Source organism: Colobus angolensis, unplaced genomic scaffold (assembly GCF_000951035.1).
Source record: "Colobus angolensis palliatus isolate OR3802 unplaced genomic scaffold, Cang.pa_1.0 Scaffold17, whole genome shotgun sequence".
NCBI classification, from domain to species: domain Eukaryota; kingdom Metazoa; phylum Chordata; class Mammalia; order Primates; family Cercopithecidae; genus Colobus; species Colobus angolensis.
In genome coordinates this window covers 17419724-17441429 of record NW_012114821.1, presented here as the reverse complement: position 1 = coordinate 17441429, position 21706 = coordinate 17419724, and the positions used below count along the sequence as shown (strand labels likewise).

At 48.4% G+C, this 21706-nt stretch overlaps 1 protein-coding gene across 5 annotated transcripts in view; it reads left to right on the top strand.

Annotated features, from left to right (window-relative positions):
• LOC105509075 overlaps positions 1 to 21706 on the top strand; it is a 280070-nt gene that overhangs the window by 97369 nt on the left and 160995 nt on the right. For 2 of the 5 annotated variants that reach the window (XR_001001379.1, XR_001001381.1), the window contains exon 2: positions 10590 to 10757. The exons of 1 other annotated variant lie outside the window; for it this stretch is intronic. Coding sequence is in view for 1 of the 4 variants with exons in the window: in XM_011938181.1 (XP_011793571.1) it covers positions 3325 to 3470; positions 3695 to 3704; positions 10590 to 10679 (246 nt within the window). In the remaining 3 variants the exon portion in view is untranslated. Of the gene's footprint in view, positions 1 to 3324; positions 3471 to 3694; positions 3953 to 10589; positions 10758 to 13442; positions 13736 to 21706 lie in introns of those variants that run through there. 2 more of the 5 variants (XM_011938181.1, XR_001001380.1) reach the window with 2 other exon arrangements.

The window sequence follows — 21706 nt, the reverse complement described above, 5'->3', positions numbered from 1 at the left end:
CCAACCTCAGGAAAGATCCCTGTGTTTGTAAAGGGTATAATTTACTGTTGCTTTTGCACTTCATGATATGTGGCTGCACAGCCAGCGGGAGCCAGCATGCCAGAATTAGGAGGGGAAAATCCTCAAGTATTTTAATATACCCCTACTTAGAAGCAAGATAAACATATGTATTGTACTTTGGGACAGAAGCAAGGAGGGTATCGGGGGTGGGAAAGGGAGAGTCCTGGCATTGCATGAAAGGTCTTTTTAAGCTGAACTCTGAGGGTTTTCAGTTTTTCATTTTTCTTTTTTTTTTTATTTGTAAGCAAAGCTGGCATGAGCAAATGATGCCAGTATCTACTCAGCTGTGTAAAAGCTGTAGTCCTTCCCCAGACAGGCAGACTGTTGGAACCCTCCCTAAGCCATAAACTACTACACCGTTTTGCCTCGCCCAATTAAAAATGATTGGGTGCGGGTTGTCATCACAGTTGACTTAGATGATTTACATTCTTCCAGGAAATCTTCCTCCCAACTCTTGCTGTGCAATTAGGCAAAAGAAAAATAAATGTTAATATGTTCTATGCTCCCAGGGAAAATTTTTTAAAAAAGAAAATAAAAAAAGAAAAAAAATGTTAATAAAGATGCGTAATGTGAATGTGATCATGAGAAAATATCAGACCAACTCAAATTAAAGGATGTGCTTCAAAGTAACTGCCTTATAATCTTCAGAAGTGTCGAGGTCTGCCGGGCGCAGTGGCTCACGCCTGTAATCCCAGCACTTTGGGAGGTCGAGGCGGGCAGATCACGAGGTCAGGAGATTAAGACCATCCTGGCTAACACGATGAAACCCCGTCTCTACTAAAAATACAAAAAAATTAGCAGGGCGTGGTGGCAGGCGCCTGTAGTCCCAGCTACTAGGGAGGCTGAGGCAGGAGAATAGCGTGAACCCGGGAGGCGGAGCTTGCAGTGAGCCGAGATTGCGCCACTGCACTCCAGCCTGGGCGACAGAGCAAGACTCCGTCTCAAAAACAAAACAAAACAAAACAGAAAAAGTGTCCAGGTCATGAGTGTCAGGGAAAGACTGAGGAATGGTTCCAACTGAAAGAGACTAAGGAGATGTGACAATTAAATGCAAAACTTGATTCTGGACAATTGTTAAACCTTGGATGGCTGGGAGCATTAGATGTTAGTTACATATCTGTGTCAGCTTCCTGATGTTCCTATAGAATATGGTCCTAAGGGAGAATGTCCTCGCTTCAGAAAAATGCACATGGAAGTACTATGTAGTGACAGGACATCAGGAGGTCCGCCACTCCCTCTCACATGCTGTAGGGGAAAAGGATTTGCTCTGTGTTCCCAACACGTTTGTGATTATTTCACAAATAATAATAATTAAAAAAAAACAACCTACGGTGAAGGGGGGAATTATTATTATTATTTTTTTGAGACAGAGTCTCACTTTGTTGCTCAGGCCAGAGTGCAGTGGCATGGTCTCAGCTCATTACAACCTTCGCCTCCTGGGTTCAAGCGATTCTTGTGCCTCAGCCCCCCAATTAGCTGGAATTACAGGCGTGCGCCACTACGTCCGGCTAATTTTTTTGTATTTTTAGTAGAGACAAAGTTTCACCATGTTGGCCAGGCTGGTCTCGAACTCCTGACCTCAACTGATCCACCTCGGCCTCCCAAAGTGCTGGGATTACAGGCGTGAGTCATCATACCTGGCAGAAACCTTTTCAGTGGAGAATAAAATACACCTGGGTTTGAATTCTGATCCTTTAAGTTTACTCAGGGTTTGACTTCAGTCAGGGAACATAACCTTTCTGTGTCTCAGTTTCCTTATTTTTCAAAACAAAGATGGTTTGTGTGTGCATGTTGTGTGTGTGTGTGTGTGTGTGTATCTACGTCTATATGAGTTATGAATAGGAATGTAGGGGCCCCAGCAGGGTGTGTAAAGGTACCAGTTCCTGGGGCATCAAGGGTTTTTCTTTCCCTTTGTACCCCCTCACTAACATGCCCAGGTCTGTCCGTGTAGAGCAGTGGGTGGATTTACAGACTCCGCTGAGAACCCCCTTATAGCATATTTCAGGTTCATCATGATGTCGTGGACTGTGACTCTGGGAGTTTAATTGGAATGAATTTCAAGGTTTTGTTAAACTTGGCTAGAATCTTCCTATATCTCCAGCAAGAGCTTGATGGGCTTTTTGTTGTTGCTGTTGTTTTTGAGACAGGGTCTTGCTCTGTCACCCAGGCTGGCGTGCAGTGGTGCCATCACTGCAGCCTCAACTTCCCAGGCTCAAGGGACCCTCCCCTTCAGCGTTCCTAGTAGCTGGGACTGCAGGTGCACTCCACCATGCCCAGCTAATTTTTGTATTTTTTTGTAGCAATGGGGTTTCACCATGTTGCCCACCCTGGTCTCAAACTCCTGGGCTCAAGCCATCTGCCCACCTTAGCCTCCTAAAGTGCTGGGATTGCAGGTGTGAGTCACTATGCCTGGCCAAGAACTTGGTGTTTCTTATTTCCAAGCTTATCTCCTCTGTTATTTGCTCCCAGGGAGACTCCTTTTCCATTTGTGTTTCCAGGGTGCTGGGGGGAAGTGATTGCCCTGCCTCTCTTTTGCCCAGCCACCAAACCCAGTGCAGACTCTACTGAATGCAGGCCCCACCCCTGTATTTTACTTATTTTGTTTCCTGTCTTGAAGGCGGGGGCACCATGTTTATCTCCAGGACCCTGACTGGCTCATCATTGAAAGCTTATTTTTGTGCAAAGTATTGTTCTGAGCACTGTATGTGTATGATTCTGCTTCATCCTCTGTAACCCTAGGAGTCAGGTCAAATAGTATTATTTTATAGACAAGGCAACTGAGGCACAGAGCAGCTGAACAGCTTGCTCAGTTCACACAGCTGGAAAGTGGTGGAGCTGGAATCTGGATGGGTGCTGGCAGCCTGGCCTCAGAGTCGAGGCTAACCACTGAGCTGCACTGCCACCCGACGGATGGGAGCCTGCAGGATGAGGCCATGGGAATTGATTTCACTCAATGCGAGCCAAGCAGAACTCCCGTCCAGACCTCTCTCCACCACCCTAATAAAGCCAGTGTTTACACAGGCTGGAGGTGCTCATCAGATGTTTTTGCCAATCCCCAAATACGGCCAGGGCCAGAAAGTGAGAGGGGTGCCTATTATGTAAGGTCCCGCGGCTGGTCCCCAGACAATGCCACTTCCTCGCTTGGCGCTGTGTGACTGCATAACAACGGGTTACTCATTTCCTCTGGAAAACTTGGCAGGGCCTCTTTGCCCCATTTCCTCCTCCCACCCCATCCTCAGGCTTCCTCTATTGAATTTTCTCCAGATTCCTGGGAACACCACAACGGAGGGCCTGGCCTTTGGCGGTGGACAGTCTGTGGCTGGGAGGGAATATCAGGAGTGGGGCCTACCTCTTTGCTGGGAATGCCATGCGCTCCCAGACCACTTGCCTGGTGCCAGCACTCAAGGCAGGTGAGGCCCAGCCATGGGTATAAGGCGCTTCCAGGGCAGGGTTGGCCTTAAGGAGACAGGGGGTCCATGTTTCTGCTCCTCTCCCATTACTAATGGGTGTCTGCTTTAGGTATGATCTCGGCTTTCCCTGGGAAGTCTGAGATGGATTATCCCAAGGAGGCGTGAACATTGGAGGGCATGCAAGAACTATTGTCGCATGAGTTTTCTTTCTATTCTGTCTGCAGGACTTCACAGGTGAGCAGTAAGGGAAATCAGCCCCGTTTACTCCTCCCAGCACCTGCTTTATCCAACTCCCCACTCTGTGGCTGAGTCCCAGCCTGCTATGGGTGCGTCACTGGACTCCCAGTGAACTGTGTGCAGATTCGCTGTTCATAGACATGGTACCTGATGGACACTAAGCTACATACAATTCACCTTCCACATCCAAGGCCCCTTCTTTCTTTGCTAATTAAAAATAAAAAATAAAAACATAATACACATTATGTTTCCATCTTATAATACACATTTTTAATGTTTATCTCAATAAGTTGGTAGATATATTGCTAGATATACACATCTCTGACTATACGTACACACACACACCCCTACACTCATGTATATGCGTATCTATCTCCAATGCATGTGGAGTGTTGTGCCAGGTTATCTTCACATTCAATTTTTCTGTTCTATTTATCAGTCTTAAGGATTGTCAGGGATTAGGGATTTATCTACAGCAATTTGGATCTTAGCAGTTCTTTTCATGGGTTATCTTATTTTTTCCTTCCAACAAACTTGGAGGCTATAAAAGGGCATATTATTGCTCTTTTATAGATGGGAATTAATTTATTAGCTAACTCAGTGTCATGAATTTTTTGTTGTTGTTTCGAGATGGAGTTTTGCTCTTGTTGCCCAGGCTGGAGTGCAATGGCATGATCTCGGCTCACCGCAACCTCTGCCTCCGGGGTTGCACTGATTCTCCTGTCTCAGCCTCCCGAGTAGCTGGGATTACAGGCGTGAGCCACCATGTCTGGCTAATTTTGTATTTTTAGTGGAGACGGGGTTTCTCCATGTTGGTCAGGGTGGTCTCGAACTGCTGATCTCAGGTGACTCACCTGCCTCAGCCTTCCAAAGTGCTGGGATTACAGGCGTGAGCCACTGCGCCTGGCCAGTTTCATGAATATTTTTAAAGTGCCTGTTGTGTGTTGGGCACTAGTATGTCCTGCATTTAGAAAGAGAACTCATTCCTATTCTCTGCTTTCCTGTGGAGAGAGGCACAAATCTGTGGGTATAGTTTCTTGCTGGGCACACCATCATAAAGCGGAGACCCTGTGCGTGAGATGTGTGCTGTGTACAGGGTGGGCAGGAGAGAGACTGGTGAGGGGATGCTGCCCTTATGCTGGAAGGGGCAAGGTGAAGCCTCTGTGGGTTTGGTGGAACTCTGGAGACAGCTGCCAGAGGCCAAGGATGTGCTGTTTCTACCTGCTTGCTGTTTTCTCTGGGGCTGGCCATTGCTTCCAAGGCAGTGTAAGAGCCTGGGCACAGGAGCCAGGCAGAACTGGGTGGGGATGTTGCCTCCATAGCTTTCTAGATGAGCAACCTTAGGAAAGTTTGAACAGTTTCTCTACATCCTGGGTTCTTCATCCATGAAATGGGAATTATTGTTTGAGCCTCTAAAGCGAGACAGTCAAATGAGATGGGCGTGTGAAGCCTTCAGCAGGGTTCCAGCCTCACAGCTAACTCTCAACTAGCTGTGACAGCTACAGAGTTGCAGGTTGCTCACAAGTCAACATTGTAGGTGCTGGAGCCATCAGCTCAGCTACAGGATACAACACTGAGCCCTTTTCACTGCCCTTTGAAGGGTCTCCTTTTCCCTAGTAAGGGCTATCGCCTAAGGTGACTGAAAAAGGGCCTTTCATATTTTCACAGGGGCAAAGAAACTTCCGTCGCTGGTTGGGCGTTTTATTGAGTAGAGGTGACTCCATGCAGTTCTTTTTGGGGGAAGGATGCTGCACATTCCATCGTTTAACAAAAATTTATTGAACACTTACTTTGTCTCAGGTACCTGTCTTAGTAAAGGCGATAAATAAGACAGCCTCATCCTCATCTTCATCAAGCCCCCAGTGTGGTGGTGGGGACTGGGGTGGGGACTGCTGAGGCATTGGGCCCTGGAAGCCTTCCCTCTGGGTGTCTTCCTCCCGAGGATGGTCTGGGCTGTCTCTGAATGGAAGGAAATTGGTCTGAAAGTGCCTCAGTGATCGTTGAAATAGGTTTGCCAAAGATAGAGGCAAAAGAGATGACCAGCCTTTGTTTAGGGACTCCGGGAATGGTCTTAGGTCAGGAAAGTGAATAGGAACATTTCTCCCAATTTCTGGGCTGGAGATTCCAAACTGACTCCTTCATGGCAGGCTTCCTTATCTCTGCAACCTTTATTTACATGTTCCTTTCATAGATTTCTAACAGGATGAAGACTTTGTTGCCTGGGATAATGGTCTACCTCCAGGTGTGTGGGGAAGAGTTGAGAAGCTGCTAAATTCTTGGCTTTGACTTGTCAGTGGTTTTTTGGAGAGCCTGGAGCTGGAGTGGAACTGATAAAATTTGGTAATTGCTTAGGCAGTCTCCACTTTGGTTGCTCCTGGGGCCAGATGCGGTTGGGCTAGAAACAAGATCAGAGAGTTCTGTTTGGTTTTAACTGCTGTTCCTGGGTGCTCTGTTATCCAACCAGGCCCTTTCCTAAGTTCTTCTTTTAAGCCTCTTCCTTCAGAAGGAAGAAAACAAAATCTATATGCTGGCTGGCTGTACACAGCAACAGATATCACAAGAGGTTTTTGTCTGCTTTTGTTTCTGAAGGTTAACCCACTACCTATTTAGAGAGGCCAGGTTGAGGTGTGTGTGTGTGTGTGTGTGTGTGTGTATCTTTTTCCCTGGGGTTGGCATTTTCATTCAGGCAGGTGTTGTTATGATCCCCTGTTGGAGAGGAAGAAGTGAAGTTTTAGAGACATGAAGTGCTTTGTCTGATGTCACACAACTGATAGATGACAGAGTCACATATGTATTCAGGGGTCTGGTCCAAGGCCCAGAAGAAGGTGAGCCATACATGGCCCGATGGCACAGAGCAGGAGCTCTGGTTGCACAATCATAGGAGGTTACTTAATCTTGAGAAACCTCAGTTTTCTTATCTGTAAAATGGGACAGTATGTATCCCAGAGGGTCATCGTGACCATTTATCAAAGTCAGGTCCTCCTCTCTAGGGAGCGGAGAACAGTGTCCAGCATGCAGTACGTGTTCTGATGAGTTTGGCTGTAATGATCATCCTGGTAGGGGTGGATTTGACCAGAAGCTGGAGTAACTGGTAGCTTCATGATCTGAGAGGTGTCAATGGGAGGTGTGGGCCAAGATTGAGAATCTTGTCAGGGATGGCCGGGTGAGGATGGAAGGGGTTTGAGTGAGGAATGGTCTTGAGGGAAGAGTTGGACAGAGTGTCTTCTGTCTCTCTCTCTTTTTTTTTTTTTTCCTTTTTTTTGAGACGGAGTTTTGTTCTTTTTGCCCAGGCTGGAGAGCAGTGGTGCGGTCTCGGCTTACCACAGCCTCTGCCTCCCAAATTCAAGTGATTCTCCTGCCTCAGCCTCCCGAGTAGCTGGGACTACAGGCGCGCACCACCCACACCTGGCTAATTTTACACTTTTAGTAGAGATGGGGTTTCTCTTAATTGGTCAGGCTGATCTCAAACTGCCAACCTCAGGTGATCGGCCTGCCTCGGCCTCCCAAAGTGCTGGAATTACAGGCGTATGTCACCATGCCTGGCTAATTTTGTACTTTTAGTAGAGATGGTGTTTCTCCATGTTGGTCAGGCTGGTCTCGAACTGCCGACCTCAGGTGTTCTGCCTGCTTTTGCCTCCCAAAGTGCTGGGATTTCAGGCGTGAGCCACCCCGCCCGGCCGGCAGTGTTTTCTCTAAGCAGAACTGTAGCCCTGAAGTACCCAGGCTAGAACTCTCCTGTATCGAATGAGGATCACTCCTTCGTGCCAGCTGCTCTCATACTGCTTTGATGGCCTTTCTCAGAAAGGAGGAAGGTGGTGCTGGGTGTGGTTTTGGCTTCCTGCGGCCGCCCTAGTGCTGGCCTGACGCTCTCTGAATCTGGTTCGTGGTTGGATCCATGCGTCCTACAGCTCCATGTCTTGGCCTTGGAGAAATCATTTCCCTCCTGCCATAACTGTCCACCTTCAAAGGTCAACAAAGGCAGTAGGCACTGCTGAGCTCTTGCAGCCTTCAGGGCTGAGCTGCTTCCTCTCCTGCTTCCAGTGAGCAGTTGCTTGAGGGTGCCTTCGAGAAGGAACCTCACCCCTAGTGTAACTTGAGCAGGTCTTTGCTCTGAACTCTTTGCTAGGAACGTACCCTCCCATGGGACCTGGCATGGCACCCACCTCTGCAGAGCCACCTGTGCCACAGAATAACCTTTTCTCCCTAAACAGCCTGTGTGCCCTTGGTTGGATTCTCTGAATGAGAGGGACCAGCTGAAGCATAACTGTGTATGTTCACATATGTGCCTTGGAAGAGTTTTATGCAGGAAAGGATTTGTAAATCAGAAAAATGAATGCTGGTATCTAACTCCTTGTCTCCATTTTAAGTCCAGACCAAGTCACCTAACCCCTCGGGCTTGCAGCCCGCATCATCCACTGGGTGATTACCTTGAGTTATCTGGTTCAATCCCTTTGCTCTGGGCACCCTCTTTACCTCTACGAGTAAACTGCAATTAATTTGACAGCAGGGGCAAGGGAACTGATGAGTCTTGGGTGCACATCTTGAGATGCTTTGGCTCATTATCTAATTCATGCTTTTTCTTTTCTTCTTTTCTCTTTTTTTAGACAGGCTGGAGTGCAGTGGCACAATCTTGGCTCACTGCAACCTCTGCCTCCTGGGTTCAAGTGATTTTCGTGCCTCCAGCCTCCTGAGTAGCTGGGATTCCAGGTGTGTGCCATCACGCCCAGCTAATTTTTGTATTTTTAGTAGAGACAGGGTTTCGCCATGTAGGTCAGGCTAGTCTCGAAGTCTGGCCTTAAATGATCCATGCTCCTTGGGCAGGGTGCCACCTGCCTGAATGAAAATGCCCGCCCCAGGGAAAAAGACACACACACACACACACACATACACACACACACACAGAGAGAGAGAGAGAGAGAGAGACAGAGACAGAGACAGAGACAGAGACAGAGACAGACAGAGAGAGAGAGACAGAGAGAGAGAGACCGACCTGGCCTCTCTCAATAGGTAGTGGGTTAACCTTCAGAAGCAAAGGCAGACAAAAACCCCCTGTGATGCCTGCTGCTGCGTAGAGCCAGCCAGCTATAGATTATGCTTTCTTCCTTCTGAAGGAAGATGCTGGGATTACAGGAGTGAGCCTGGCCCCAATTCAATTCAATCTTTATGGGCATTGAACAAGGGCATTATTTATTACCCGTGGTTTACAGAAGTCAAACCCAAAGCCCAGAGAGGGAAGACGTTTTTTTAGTCTCACTGCGAAAGTGACAGAGCTAGAATTTAGTCTCTGTCATGCTAAATCATGCTACATGCTCCGTCTAGTTCAGAGCCTGTGCAGAAGTTGACACTGGAGTCCCTCGGTTTTCCTCATCAGGCTCCTGGTCTGATTCTTCCAAGATCAGTCTCTTTCCCTCAGCAGAAGCCAGCTGGGAATCACTGGCCTTGTAACCTCTTCAAGTGACCTCCTTGGGGTGTGCAGAAGGAGCATAGGCATCTGGAGAACGATATCGTTTCTTCCCAGGGCTGGGATAGGGGCAGTATTCCTCACATCAATTCCAGAAACAGCGCCAGCCCTGCTTTCATCAGCGGGGGCCATGAAGAGGCGACAAGCCCTGATCAAATGTGAGCGAGACTGACAATCTCAGTGCTTTCCAGGGAAAGGATGCTGTCCCGCATGGCTTCAGGCCTCCGAGGAAGCCCCATCCTGAGACAGAGAGACCCCAAATCACAGTGTGTTTCCTTTTGGCCAGAGATGAGGCTTACTCATCTCAGACAGCTGTGTCCACGGCATGTTCCTCAAGGACAGCTGCTCCAGATGAAAAGAAGAGATGCTCCCAGAGCCTTGAGGGGCTGCTGATAGGAACCCAAGGCCTCACCCTGGGGCTGTATCCTATGGCTTCAAAAATATATATATTTGAAAGCTTCTAGCAAAACAGATTACACAAGAACTCAAATGTAAGATCCCTTTGGGACTCTAACATTTTTTCTTAAGGTGTTTAAAGAAAAATGACACCTTAAAAAGAAATGCCATTTGTTTTCAAAGCTGCAGCACCAGGGGACGCGGAAGAGAAAGACTGAAGTGTCCCTGAAAATGAATGAAGATTCCAGTCTGGTTTTACTAATGTCCAGAATCTTAGGTTTATTGCCCTTGCGTTCCTCTCTCCCAGGGTCTGGGTGTGGCGAGGGAGTGGGTCTTGCTCGATGGCGCAGTCATCCTGTGGCAGAACGTATGCTCACACAGGGGGGTTTGTTGAGCGTCTCCTCTGAGCAGTCCTTCCTCTGGTGAGGTGCACAGGAGGGCAGCATGCCCATTTCATAGATAAGGAAACTGAGGCTGAGAGGGATGCAGCAATTTAAGATTTCTGGGTGATATCACAGAAGCCCCTTCCCTTTTGTGGTGTGTACTTTCTCTATCTGGGAATTTAAATTGGACTATGAGGGTTGGACCAAGGGGTCTTCTTGCTTCTGCTTTCTCTAGGCCAAGGCTTTGCGGTTGTGGAGGAAGAAAGAGCTGGGGTCTGTCTTGGCAACCCAGTGGCTCTTCTCCCCTGTCCTCACCTGCCTTCTCATTTGACCAACATTTTTTAAGGGTTCCATGTACAAACGTGGGGCTGCGGCCCTTTCCCAACCAGCACCGTAGCCCTGCACCCTGATATGGGATGGTTAAGGCACACAGACTTCATGGATGGGGGCCTAGGACCTCAGGTGGAGCAGAGGTGGACAGGGTATGGTCCGGCAGGTGGAGGTGCTGAAGAAAAGCCATGTCAGACAGCATGGGAGCCGGGTGTGGGGTCTCTCAAAGCCTGGAGTCCCTGGCAGTGCTGTGCTCTGTGAGGCCTGCCTTTGACTCCAGGGCACTGACACTCATACCTTTTGCTTCTGCAGCTGACCACACTCCCTGGAGCCTTCTCCCGAGGTGGCGCAGGTGTCCTTGGCACATACAGCCATGGTGATGGTACTTTAAGTGGAGGCTGAATCATTTCCCCTTTGAGCTGCATGGCACATGGCTCCCTTGGTGTTCCCATTTTACAGCCAGGACACAGATTTGGAGAGGTAAGTGGCTTACCGGAGGCCGTGTGCTAACAGAGAAGATGAAGAGATGATTGAAGCAGGCCTGAGGGTCTATACATTTTCCACATACTTTCCATATCTTCAGAGGCCTGACCAAAGCAGAGCTTTTCCTTTCTTCTAGGTAAGTCCAAAGGCACCTGCCTGCTGGGCCCGCTGTTTTCTAACTTTCCTAACTTTCTGATCCCTTGGGGGTGATAGTCAAATATTCGAGTCTGAGCCATTGGGATACATGATGCTGGGTTCTGAGACTCTGTATCAGGCCTGAACCCTGCATTTTGTGGAGGTGTGTGAGAGAATATTCCCCCAGGGAACATGCCTAGACACAGGGGGGTAACAGTTGCCCTCATGGGGAGGCATCTGTTTACTCGCTGCTGTGGGACCATTTCAGCCTTTCACAAAACCACTGCAGGTGAGTGAGTTCCTGCTGAATACCAGGCCTGGTCTCTTTAGACTCACTATTCCCACCCCCCCACCAACCCCTATGCTAGTTCATCTCTAGCCACATTTTTATTGCCATCATCCAGGGCTGGGCAGGCCAAGATCTTTTAACAATTTTAATTACTGAAAACAGTAACTGCATTTTTTTTAAAGCCTAACTTTTGGTAGAGTCAGCCCAAAATACAGTCTTTGTGTTGCCATGTGGGAACTGGATTTGGAATTGTTCTTCCATGAGACTACAGAGCAGAACAGCAGGCCAGAGGTCCCAGGAGCTGGTCAGACCTGGCTCTGCTCCTTGATGGCTGAATGACCTTGGGCATTGTGATTCATATTCTCATCTGCCTCCAAGTGTGGCTACGAATGCTTTTTATCCCACTTGTTAATTTCTATGATTGCCATAAAATATTAACACAAATTTAGCATTTATACACCGTAATATATTCATGCAGAGGTTTTTTTTTGGGAGCGGGGACGGTGTTGAGACAGAGTCTTGCTCTGTCACCCAGGCTGGAGTGCAATGGTTTGACCCTGGGCCACTGCAGCCTTGACCTCCGGGGCTCAAGGGATTCTACCACCTCAGTCTCCAGAGTAGCTGGGACTACAGGCGTGAGCTACCACGCCTGGCTAATTTTTTGTATTTTTTGTAGAGACGAGGTCTCACTATCTTGCCCAGGCTAGCCTGGAACTCCTGGACTCAAGCGATCCTCCCACCTCGGCTTCCTAAAGTGCTGGGATTACAGGTGTGAACCACTGTGCCCGGCTCATGTCCAGTTATCTAGGTCAAAGGTCAGACACGGATCTCTCCAGGCTAACATCAAGGAGCCTGTAGGCTGCCTTCCTTTCTGGAGGCTGCAGGGGAGAGTCCGTTTCCTTGCTCATTCTGGGTGTTGGCAGAATTCTTTGCCTTGAGGTTGTAGGACTGAGATCCTGTTTTCTTGCTGGCTGTCCAGTTGCACTGAGCTTCTGGAAGCCTCCCCTCTAGGCTTATGGCCTCCTCTCTCCATTTTCAAGTCCAGCAATGGTGGGTCCAGTTCCTTTTAGGATTTAAATCTCTTCTCCCTCTTTCTTTTCACTTCTGTGATCTCAGCTAGAAAAGATTGTCTAATTTTAAGGATTCATGTGATTGGACTGGGGCCACGCTGATAATCCAAAATAATCCCTACTTCAAGGTCCTTACTTTAATCACATCTAGGAAGTTCCATTGCCATGGGAGGCAACATATTCACAGGTTCCAGGAACTTCCAACATGGACATCTCTTTGATTGGAATGGAGTGTGGCAGGTATTCTGACACAGTACCTCAGAAGGGTTGCTGTGATGATTAAGTGAATGGATATGTGTAAAGCACTTAAAATATTATGTTGAGCCGTATGAATTTGGCAGCATTGAATTGTTGACCTATAGAAGGTCAACTTAATAGTATCTGGTCTATAGTAAATCCTCAGTAAATGTTTGCTGTCATTACTTTAGTGGTAGAAATGTCGTGCTTTATTTAGCCTGCTTGCTATTTTTGGGCATTATTTTTTATAGATTTATTATTATTTTGGTGTTATAGTATATATGTGAACACTGTGATCATCATGCCTTTTTCAAATTTTATTCTGATTTAGGGCAATGCATGTCTTTCCAGGCCACACTCAGTCTCCTGCTCTGGTACCAGCGTCTCTCTGGCCTGAGGGGCCCGTCTTTCTTGCAGGGCCCCTCGTCCAGCGCCAGTTCAGCTCTGGGCCATGGATGTGGGGTAGGTATTTTCTCTTTTGGGAAGTGGGCCATGCCTCTCCTTCCGGAGACCATCCCCTTTGACTTCCTTAGGGCCCTTGGCTCTTTGAACCAGCCTGCGGGGCACCAGCCCTTTGGGCCCATTTTTGTCAGGGGACGACTCCCTTCCCAAGGGCACCCTGAGTCCCAGGTCCCCAGGCCCACAGAGGTTGGGCCCTCAGAGTATGATCGCATGTCCCCAGCTCTGTAACTCTCCGCATGTGGCTCTTAAGACTCACAAGGCCATGTTTGCCTTGGCCGGACACTTTCGCCTGTCAGTTCTGCCTGTTGGGAAGTGTCATCCCCGTTGTGTGAATGTGGAAGGGATTGTGGAGAATTTCCATGGCTTGCCTAAGGTCATAGAGCTGGCATCTCAACCTAGGTTCGTCTGCCTGTGATGCCAGGAAAGAAATCAGGTGTTGTTCTGTTCTTGTTGACCCACAATCACCTCTCATTAATGCTTCTCCTGCAGGCAACTACACAGCCAGTGGTGGGAAAGCACCTAATTTACATCTTCATACATTGAAACTGATGTCACTCACCTCTCCCCCTTGACCTGGAAGAGCTTCCCAAGGTTGCCATAGGGGACATGATTAACCATTCTACAGCTGCTGAAACTGAGGCCCAGGGAGTGTCCAGAGCTTTCTGAGGTCCACCATGTACCGTTGACCAGGATGAGTGATAGCCACCTGGTGTCAGTGTTGAAGGTTCTCATTCAGTAGAGCTGGGTTCAAATTCTGACTTGCCTGATCAGCTGGTGCCTCATTTTGCTTTAAGTATTGGAGCCTCCAGCTTTATTGTCTTTCAGTGGGAAAGACTGTGAGATTCAGTCCCTCCTTGAAGCAGGGCATCGGCTCTCCTGTCCTGAGTGCTGTTTAGGTAGTGGCTGTTCTGAAGTGGCTTTGGAAAACCTGTAATGAAACTCATCTCCAATGCTGAGATTTGTATAAACTGTCATTTTAACTGTGGTTATTATTCCTTAGGATTTGAGAAATAAAATCTGAGGAGGGAGCAGGGCCTGCCTCAGGGCCTCCTCTCTGAGTTGAGTGACTCATCTTCCCAGATCTCCTTTTGTTCTGTCTTGCGCCTCTCTCCTGAGGTCCTGAAAGAAGAGAATGTGCTGTTGTAGGGGGCCTGGAAATGTCCCATGGACCATCTGGTGACTCAGTAAGATGATGTGTGTCCTCAGGGGACAGAAGGAGGTCCTGCACAGGGCGTTCCTGCCCATTGACACCATCCCCAGATCCTAGTGCGGGGTCTGACACATAGCAGCCTCCCAGTAATCTTAAGTGGAAGGACACATTTCTCAAGTGATCTTAGCACCATTTCATGCAATGAATTCCAGCCCAGTCCTTTATTCTGGCCAGCCCTGGTGGGTCCATTAGCTGCAAAAATTAGTCGTGCTCAGTTTTAATGCAAATGAGTAAGTATTACTTTATTGTATTGATTGATAAAGAAACTCTCTTTGTATGATATCAAGACCATGAAGAAATTGCAAAGACATAGGTGGGGTCTACAGCAGGGTTTCTCAGCCTTGGTGCTGCTCATATTTTGGATCAGATGATTTGTTGTGGGGGCTGTCCTATGTATTGTAGGATGTAGCTCAGCATCTCTGGCCTCTGCCCACAGGATGCCAGTAGCACTGTCAATCGCAATCCCAGCTTCCAGTTGGGACAGTCCAAAGTGTTTCCAGACATTGCCACATGTTCTTTTGTGGTGGTGGTGGTAGTGGTGTGTGCATATGTGTGTGCAAAAGTCTCCCTTTGTTGAGAACCACTAATCTAGAGACCACCTAATAGGATTGGCATGGGCTCTTCCACAGAGCCTACTGCTTGAAGACAGACAGGTTGATGGACAGTTGGGTTTAGGGAAAAGAATACTGAGTTGAGGGTTTACAGTGAATTTCATCCCTGATGTGGAAGATGAGTGTTCCGTTCCTGGCTGTAGGACGTGGAGCATATTACTCCACATGTGCGAGAAAAAATCATCCCATCTACTTCAGGACTTTTGTGTGATTAAAGAGGCAAGATAGTCTAGCGGTTTTCATTCCATGGGCACTCTATAAAAAGTAGGGGTTGTATTTATGATTAGTAACAAAAAGCCTCTTAAGGAAAATTATTTTTGGCTCTTGTTCAAGGTCCTGTTGACCATTTATTTTTAGAGAGATGGGGGTGGCCCAGGCTGGAGTACCATGGTGCCATCCTAGTTTACTGCATCCTCAAACTCCTGGGCTCAATCGATCCTCCTGCTTCAACATCCCAAAGTGCTAGTATTATAGGCATGAGCCATTACACCTGGCCCATTTGACTATTTTTTATGCTTGATTGTAGAGAAGGGAATGTAAGTCATGAAGATCTAAACTACAAAGCCTGCATGGCTTAGAGGCTGAGTATGGATTGTGGTTTAAGGAAGCTGCAGGTTCAGTTTCTCGTTATGCCACTTGCTAGCCATGGTGAGACCTTGCCCAGCTTTCATACTCTCAGTTTCTTTGTAAAATGGCGACAATAAGAGTACTGACCTCACTGGGCTGTTGTGTTAGTGACTGTGCTGCCTATATGGGCCCTCCTTTATGTGAATCCCTCTGCCACAGTTGTCCCATTTTTTTTTTTTTAATGGTGACCCAAGTTCCATTATGGACGATCAGGCATTCAGGGGAAGGAGGGATCCAAAGCAGAGACAAAAGCAGCCAGCCAGCTCATCCCCTCTGCAGCTGATACCGAGGAGGAGCATGCCAGTGGGAAGAAGCGTGGCCATATGGCCGGCAGGATGCCTCACTGGTAACAGTCAGCCCGGCCCCTTTGAAGTGGTTTTAAGACCAATTTGGTAACTTGATTTGGAAAGTGGTATCGATGACTCCGAGGGCGCAGGCTGCTCATTAGCTGCTGTCTGGGCCCAGCAAATTGGTTTAAGTGGAATGAAATTGGTTCCTTCCCTCCCCGTGCTCATGGCTGAGGTCCAGGCCCGATTGCAATGGGAACCTCTCCTGGGCAAAGGACATAGAAAAGCTTTCCAGGGAGTCTGACCCTCCTTTTTCACATGTGAATTCTACTTTCTCCTGGGGGTCAGGGCAATAGGCTGATAAAACATAAAAATGAACCTGAAGTGGGTGGGGTGAGTGTGTGTGTGGGAAGTCGGATCAGAGGAGAATGAACAATGAACAGTTGCCGAGTATTTTTCAAGGGCCAGTTAACCATTCCCCTGTTGAGACACCGTGCTTGATGCATTTTTTTCTTTTCTTTCTTTTCTTTTTTATTCTCCCATATTACAAACACTGCTGGGAGGAACATCCGCATGTGCTTTCTCGGTCACTTATGTGACAGCTCTTCCAGGATTTATACCCCGAGGTGACTTCGCTGCCTTGGAGGCTAAGGAACATTTTCTGTTTTATAAGATGCGATCACATTGCCCTCCAGAACAATCATGCTGATTTACACTCCCACTGACTGTACACAAGAGCCCTGTTTTCCCCCATCTGGTCACCCACATTTGATAGGTCAGATTTTTGCTTTTTGCCAGTCTCATGGGGGAGATGCCATTTCTGGTAGTTCCCCTGATTGCCGGGGGGATGAGCAGCCTGCCCTCACCTGCCCCATGCTGAAGGCCCTCCAAAGCCAGCATGAATCCTCACATTCCCTGGTCTGTGTCCTGACAACCTAGGAGGACACGCTGGTCTCGTCCATTGCTTATCTGAAACGATTTCCTTTCCCTGTTCCTTTTGTTGCCTTGAGTATCAGTTTTGGACCTCCCACTGAGCGGTTTTTTCTGTTACGTAGCCATAGACAGGACTGAGTTCTTTGGAAAATGATCACATCCCACTGTTGTTCCCATCTGTTCATTTTTTCCTTCAACTAACCAACATTATTTAACACTTTACTCAGCACAGGATGTGGAACCAAAGGCCTGGCTTTTGGGACACTCACTGTCCCCGATCAGCTCTGTGTCCTAGGGAGAGACCCATGAGCTCTCTGGGCCTCATTTTGTTTCTCTGTAGTAAGAGACTAAAGCTACCAGCCTCCCTGCAGGTTGGAAAAGAGAAAGAGTTAGTAACACAGGCGAATGTGTACGAAGGGGTTTAGAGACAGGCAAAACGTTGCACCAAGGCAGGGCCCGCTGGAGTGCAGACCCAGGAAAACCCTGCAGGCCAAATTGCTTCTGGTCTGTTAGGGTACCAGCCACTCATCCAAGGCAGGGAACTTAGGGCGACTGGCCTTTCTGCCCTTGCTGACTCACCCAAGCTTGTTGGGTTATTATTAGGCACGAGTCATTCAATCGATGGTATTGGGTGCCTAATATATCAGACACTCCTAGGTGCTAGGGACATAAGAGCAAGCAAAACAGACATGGTTCTGCCCTTGTGGGCCTTATAGTCTAGTGGAGGAAGGGGGAAGAGGTTAAGTATTTGTAGGAAGGTGAACCCCGTGTCAAGAAAGCATCTTCCATCTTTCCAGTGTTTCCAGGTAGCCTGTTACTCATGATAGAGAGGAAGTGGTGGTCATCTTCATTGTTTGGTAACCAGTTTGTATATGAGAAAATGCTGATTCCCAAGAAAAGGAAAGAGACTACGGATGAATGATGGCAAGACTATTAAATAGGAGTACAATTGAGCACCTACTCTATGTGCTAGACCCTCTTGTAAGAGCTTTGTACAAATTAGGCAGACAGGCAATATTATTATCCCCATTTTATCTACAAGGAATCTGAGTACAAAGTGATAGTTTTTCTGCAGACCTTGTGCACAGGGGTCAAAGTTTGGGAACAATGCCTTTCTTTAATTTGAAAGTATCTGTTGTTGGTCTCACTTGTTGGAATTCCTAGAATCCCAGAAAAGGAAGTTTTAGTTTTCTTCTGCCAGCATCGGTCAGCCTGCCTTTGACCCAAGGTCACAACTCCCTCCCTCCTCCCTTCCCTTCCCTGCTCTGACATTCTTACCTTGTTTTTGAGTTCCTTATTCCCCAGTTTCCTCCAAGCAGCAGGCTCTGGGAACAGTCCTGTTCATTTATATAAGAAATATTTATTGAAATGCAGACATTGTTTTCATAATACCTGTGTACAAGTTAAACCCATGGTCACTTGTTCAGAATATGCCTCTTGTTTATGACAAGAGGTGGTCCCTTGTTGAAGGCCTGTCACATGGCATGTACTCGATCTTTTCTTTCCTTCTAATAAGTAGGTGAGTATTTTCCTCAATTTGCACACGAGGAAATGGAGGCTCAGAGAGCTTAGGTAGCTTACTCAGAGCCACACAGCTGGGTTAAATGGGTTCAGCACCATGAAAACCTGACCTTTGATGGCTGCACTCTTATTCTCTGGCTTATTGGGAAAGAATTGGACAGGGATGGTAAATGAAGTTGATGGATGCAAAGAGATAATTACTGTTGCTCAAAGGTAGATCGAGAGAGTTTGGGCAAAAACAGAACCATGAACAAGCCCTTGAAAGTCCCCTCATCCTGGGCCTGTGGTCTGTCCTTTGTAACTGCTCTTTCTTTGGCATTACCTCTGTCTCCCCTGCCCAGCCCAATGCCAGGCACACTGAGCCTATGGGGATTTACAAGGCAGGCCTCAGGTTTCTCCTCTCCCAGGTGGGCATAGGAATCACTGCTTAGCTTAGGTTTGGGAGAATGGAAGAGTCAGGCAGAGTCTCACCCGGCCCTGCCTCTGAGCTGCTTTGACACCTGGGGCAGGTTTCTGGACCTCTCTGGACATGGCCAGGTGTGTTGTGACTGCCCACCAGAGGCTGGGTCTGTGGATGGAAGGGTGAAGAAAAGGCGATGATCACCATCCAGGGACAAGGTTTCTGAATCTTGTGAAATACTTACAAATGCTTTGAAACAGGAATACAAAGAAGAGCTCACATTTATTGAGCACTTACTATGTGCTATACCTTCTTGTAAGAGCCGTGCACAAATTAGGCAGACAGACAATATTATTATCCCCATTTTACCCATAAGGAAACTGAGTGCCAAGTGACAGCTTTTCTGCAGAGCCTGTGCACAGGGGTCAGAGTTTGGGAACGCACTGCCTTTCTTTGATCTGAAAATATCTGTTGTTAGTCTCACTTGTTGAAATTCCTAGAATCCCAGAGAAGTAAGGTTTAGCTTTCTTCTGCCAGCCCCGGTCAGCCTGCCTTTGACCCAAGGCCATAGTAAGTCCCAGAGTGACTTCCCCTCTGTTTTATTTTCCCTGACAAAGGGATACGGTATTGTGCAGTGGCTGTGGATGGTGTGCGGCAGCGTTTTCCTTCTCTTGAAAAGCAGCAGCCGAGTGGTGGAGCACAGAGGTATTCCCTGAGCCCCAGCTTGTGCCCCCGGTAGGTCTAGGGCGTTGGGGGAAGGAGACCCACTCTAGGTAGTCCCGTCTGATTTCTCAGGGGAGAAAATTCACAGGTCCGTCTCCTAGCTGTCATCCAATTCTATGTAGAAGGGGAAAGCCAAGGTTGCTTTGATCTTGGTTCGCTCTGATTTCTCCATTCCACACCAGGAGAGCTTCAGGGAAGCTTGGTGACTATGACTGGATGAATTCTGTCCCCCTTAAACCATAGGTTGAAGTCCTACTCACCACACCTCAGAATGCGACTGTGTTCGGAAATAGGGTGTCTAGAGAGGTACAGTTAACTGAGCTCATGTGGTGGGGCTCTAGTACGGTCAGACTGGTGTCCTGATCGGGAGAAGAGGTTAAGATGACACAGGAGGAGGGAAGACCACATGTAGACACAGTGGGGAGGTGACCATCTACAAGCCCAGGAGAGGCCTCAGAAGAAACGACTCTGTCCACATCTGGATCCTGGACTTCTGGCTTTCAGGATTGTGAGGAAATAAACCTCCGTTATTTGAGCAACCCAGCCTGTGAAAATGTGTTATAGCAGCCCTGGCAGATCAAGACAGCGACCACGAGCAAGTCTCTCACCCTCTTGGAACCCCCCTGGTCTCAGCTCTAAAAGGAAGCTTGAGAATTTCTACCTCACAAGCTGTGGTAAGAGGCCACAGCCGCCTTTTGTCGGGGGATCACTGTGAGCCAGGCCCCGTTTAAGTCTTTTCCATGTCTGAACACACTTAATCCTCATGTGTAGACTTTGGCTGGGGAGGGGGGATACTACTGTTCCCATTTTACAGATGAGGAGAGTGGAGCACAGAGCTGTTAATTAACTTGTCCAATGTTAGTCAGCAAGGAAGGGGCCGGTCAACACGTGGAACTTCGTAGTTGGTCTCTGGCACCCACACACCAGACCACTGTGCCGTCCCAGCTGTTGTTACAGTAAGACTGTGTAGGTGAAGAGCTCACCTAGTAGTACCTGGCTTATGAGACACATTGAAGGCCAGCCCCCTGTCACATGAACCTCCCATTTGCTGCATTGAGTTTGGAATGTTTGAACTCTATGAGCTGTGTGTGTTGTGTGTGTGTGTGTGTGTGTGTGTGTGTGTGTGTGTATCTATCTCTGTCTTCCTCTCTCTCTCTCTCCTCTCTCCCCCCGACCTTTCTTTTCTTCCCTCCTGTTTTTGGGAGGGAGCTCAGCCTGCCTTCACTGCCCCTGCCCATCAGCATCCACTCCCTATTCAGCCACCCCCGCCCCCCATCCCTGGTATTAATTGACTTTGGCTCCTGTCCCGGAGCTCAGCCTGGCATCCAGACCTGCCGTGCTATACTAGCACCTCTCACATGGTTAAACCAACGGGCGTGGCATTTAGCAGATGACGCTGAAACCCGTGAATCTGTCCTTTCTTACTGGGCCATCGCTGCTCCAGAGTCCCCGCCTCTTTTATGAAGTGGCTGTCATGGTTGATGGGTGAGTGTCAGGCCCCACCCAGGGACAGGGAGGCCCAGTGCTGGCTGTAGAGTTACCCAGACCTTACGGTAAAAACGCATCACCCTGAACGGGGGCCAGGCCAGGCATCAGCCCAAGCCAGCCCTGCCCAGCAGCTGGATTCTGACTCGCTGAGCCTTAGTCACAGGCCAGAGACTCTTCTGCTTCCAGCTGAGGCTGTCCCCCACCTTCCCTGGCGGCCCCGGTTCCTGGAAAAGCTGCGTGCCAGAGAATGGGAGTTTCCCTCCAACTTAAGCCATTAGAACGCTCATTTATTGAGCACTTACTAGTGTCAGAGTCTGTGCTGAGCACTTTACATGAATCTTCTCATTTAATCCTTTTAATAAACTTCCGGGACACATGCTCTTCTAATCTCCCTTTTACTGATGATGTGGGCTTGACAGTGGGAATGCTAACCGGAGAAAGCGGCTCACCTCACTTGGGTGCTACTGTGTGCCAAGTCCTGGGGTTAACACCCAATAGTCCCGTGGCAACGTGTTGTTATTACTCGCCCTGCATAGGAGTGGGAGTCTGAGACCTGGGCGTTTCTGGGTGTCCCAGCTCCTGTGTGCCATCTGCCTGTCCAGCCCTTAGCCACAAAGCTGTTGTGCCATGCGGGGAGATGCGGCCAGAGTTTCCGAGGTGAGGCTGATCCTGCTTCAAGCGTGGGAGCTCCAACCACTGCCCCACGCTGCCTCCACTCCTGAACCTGAAGGTGGAGGAGTTTCCCACTGTCTCAAATAAGCACCAGGGGCCAGGGGTCACCGGGCTCAGACGGAATTTGCTTAAAGGACTCTTGGGAGAAGAGCTGATTGGGGGATGGGAAGAGATAGCTGGCAGTCACTTAGGAGACAGATGTGTCACCAGAACTAAAGACTGACCTGGAAGGACTGACTTTCACCCTAAAGTGCCTGGGCTGGGAATTCTCCTTTATGTCT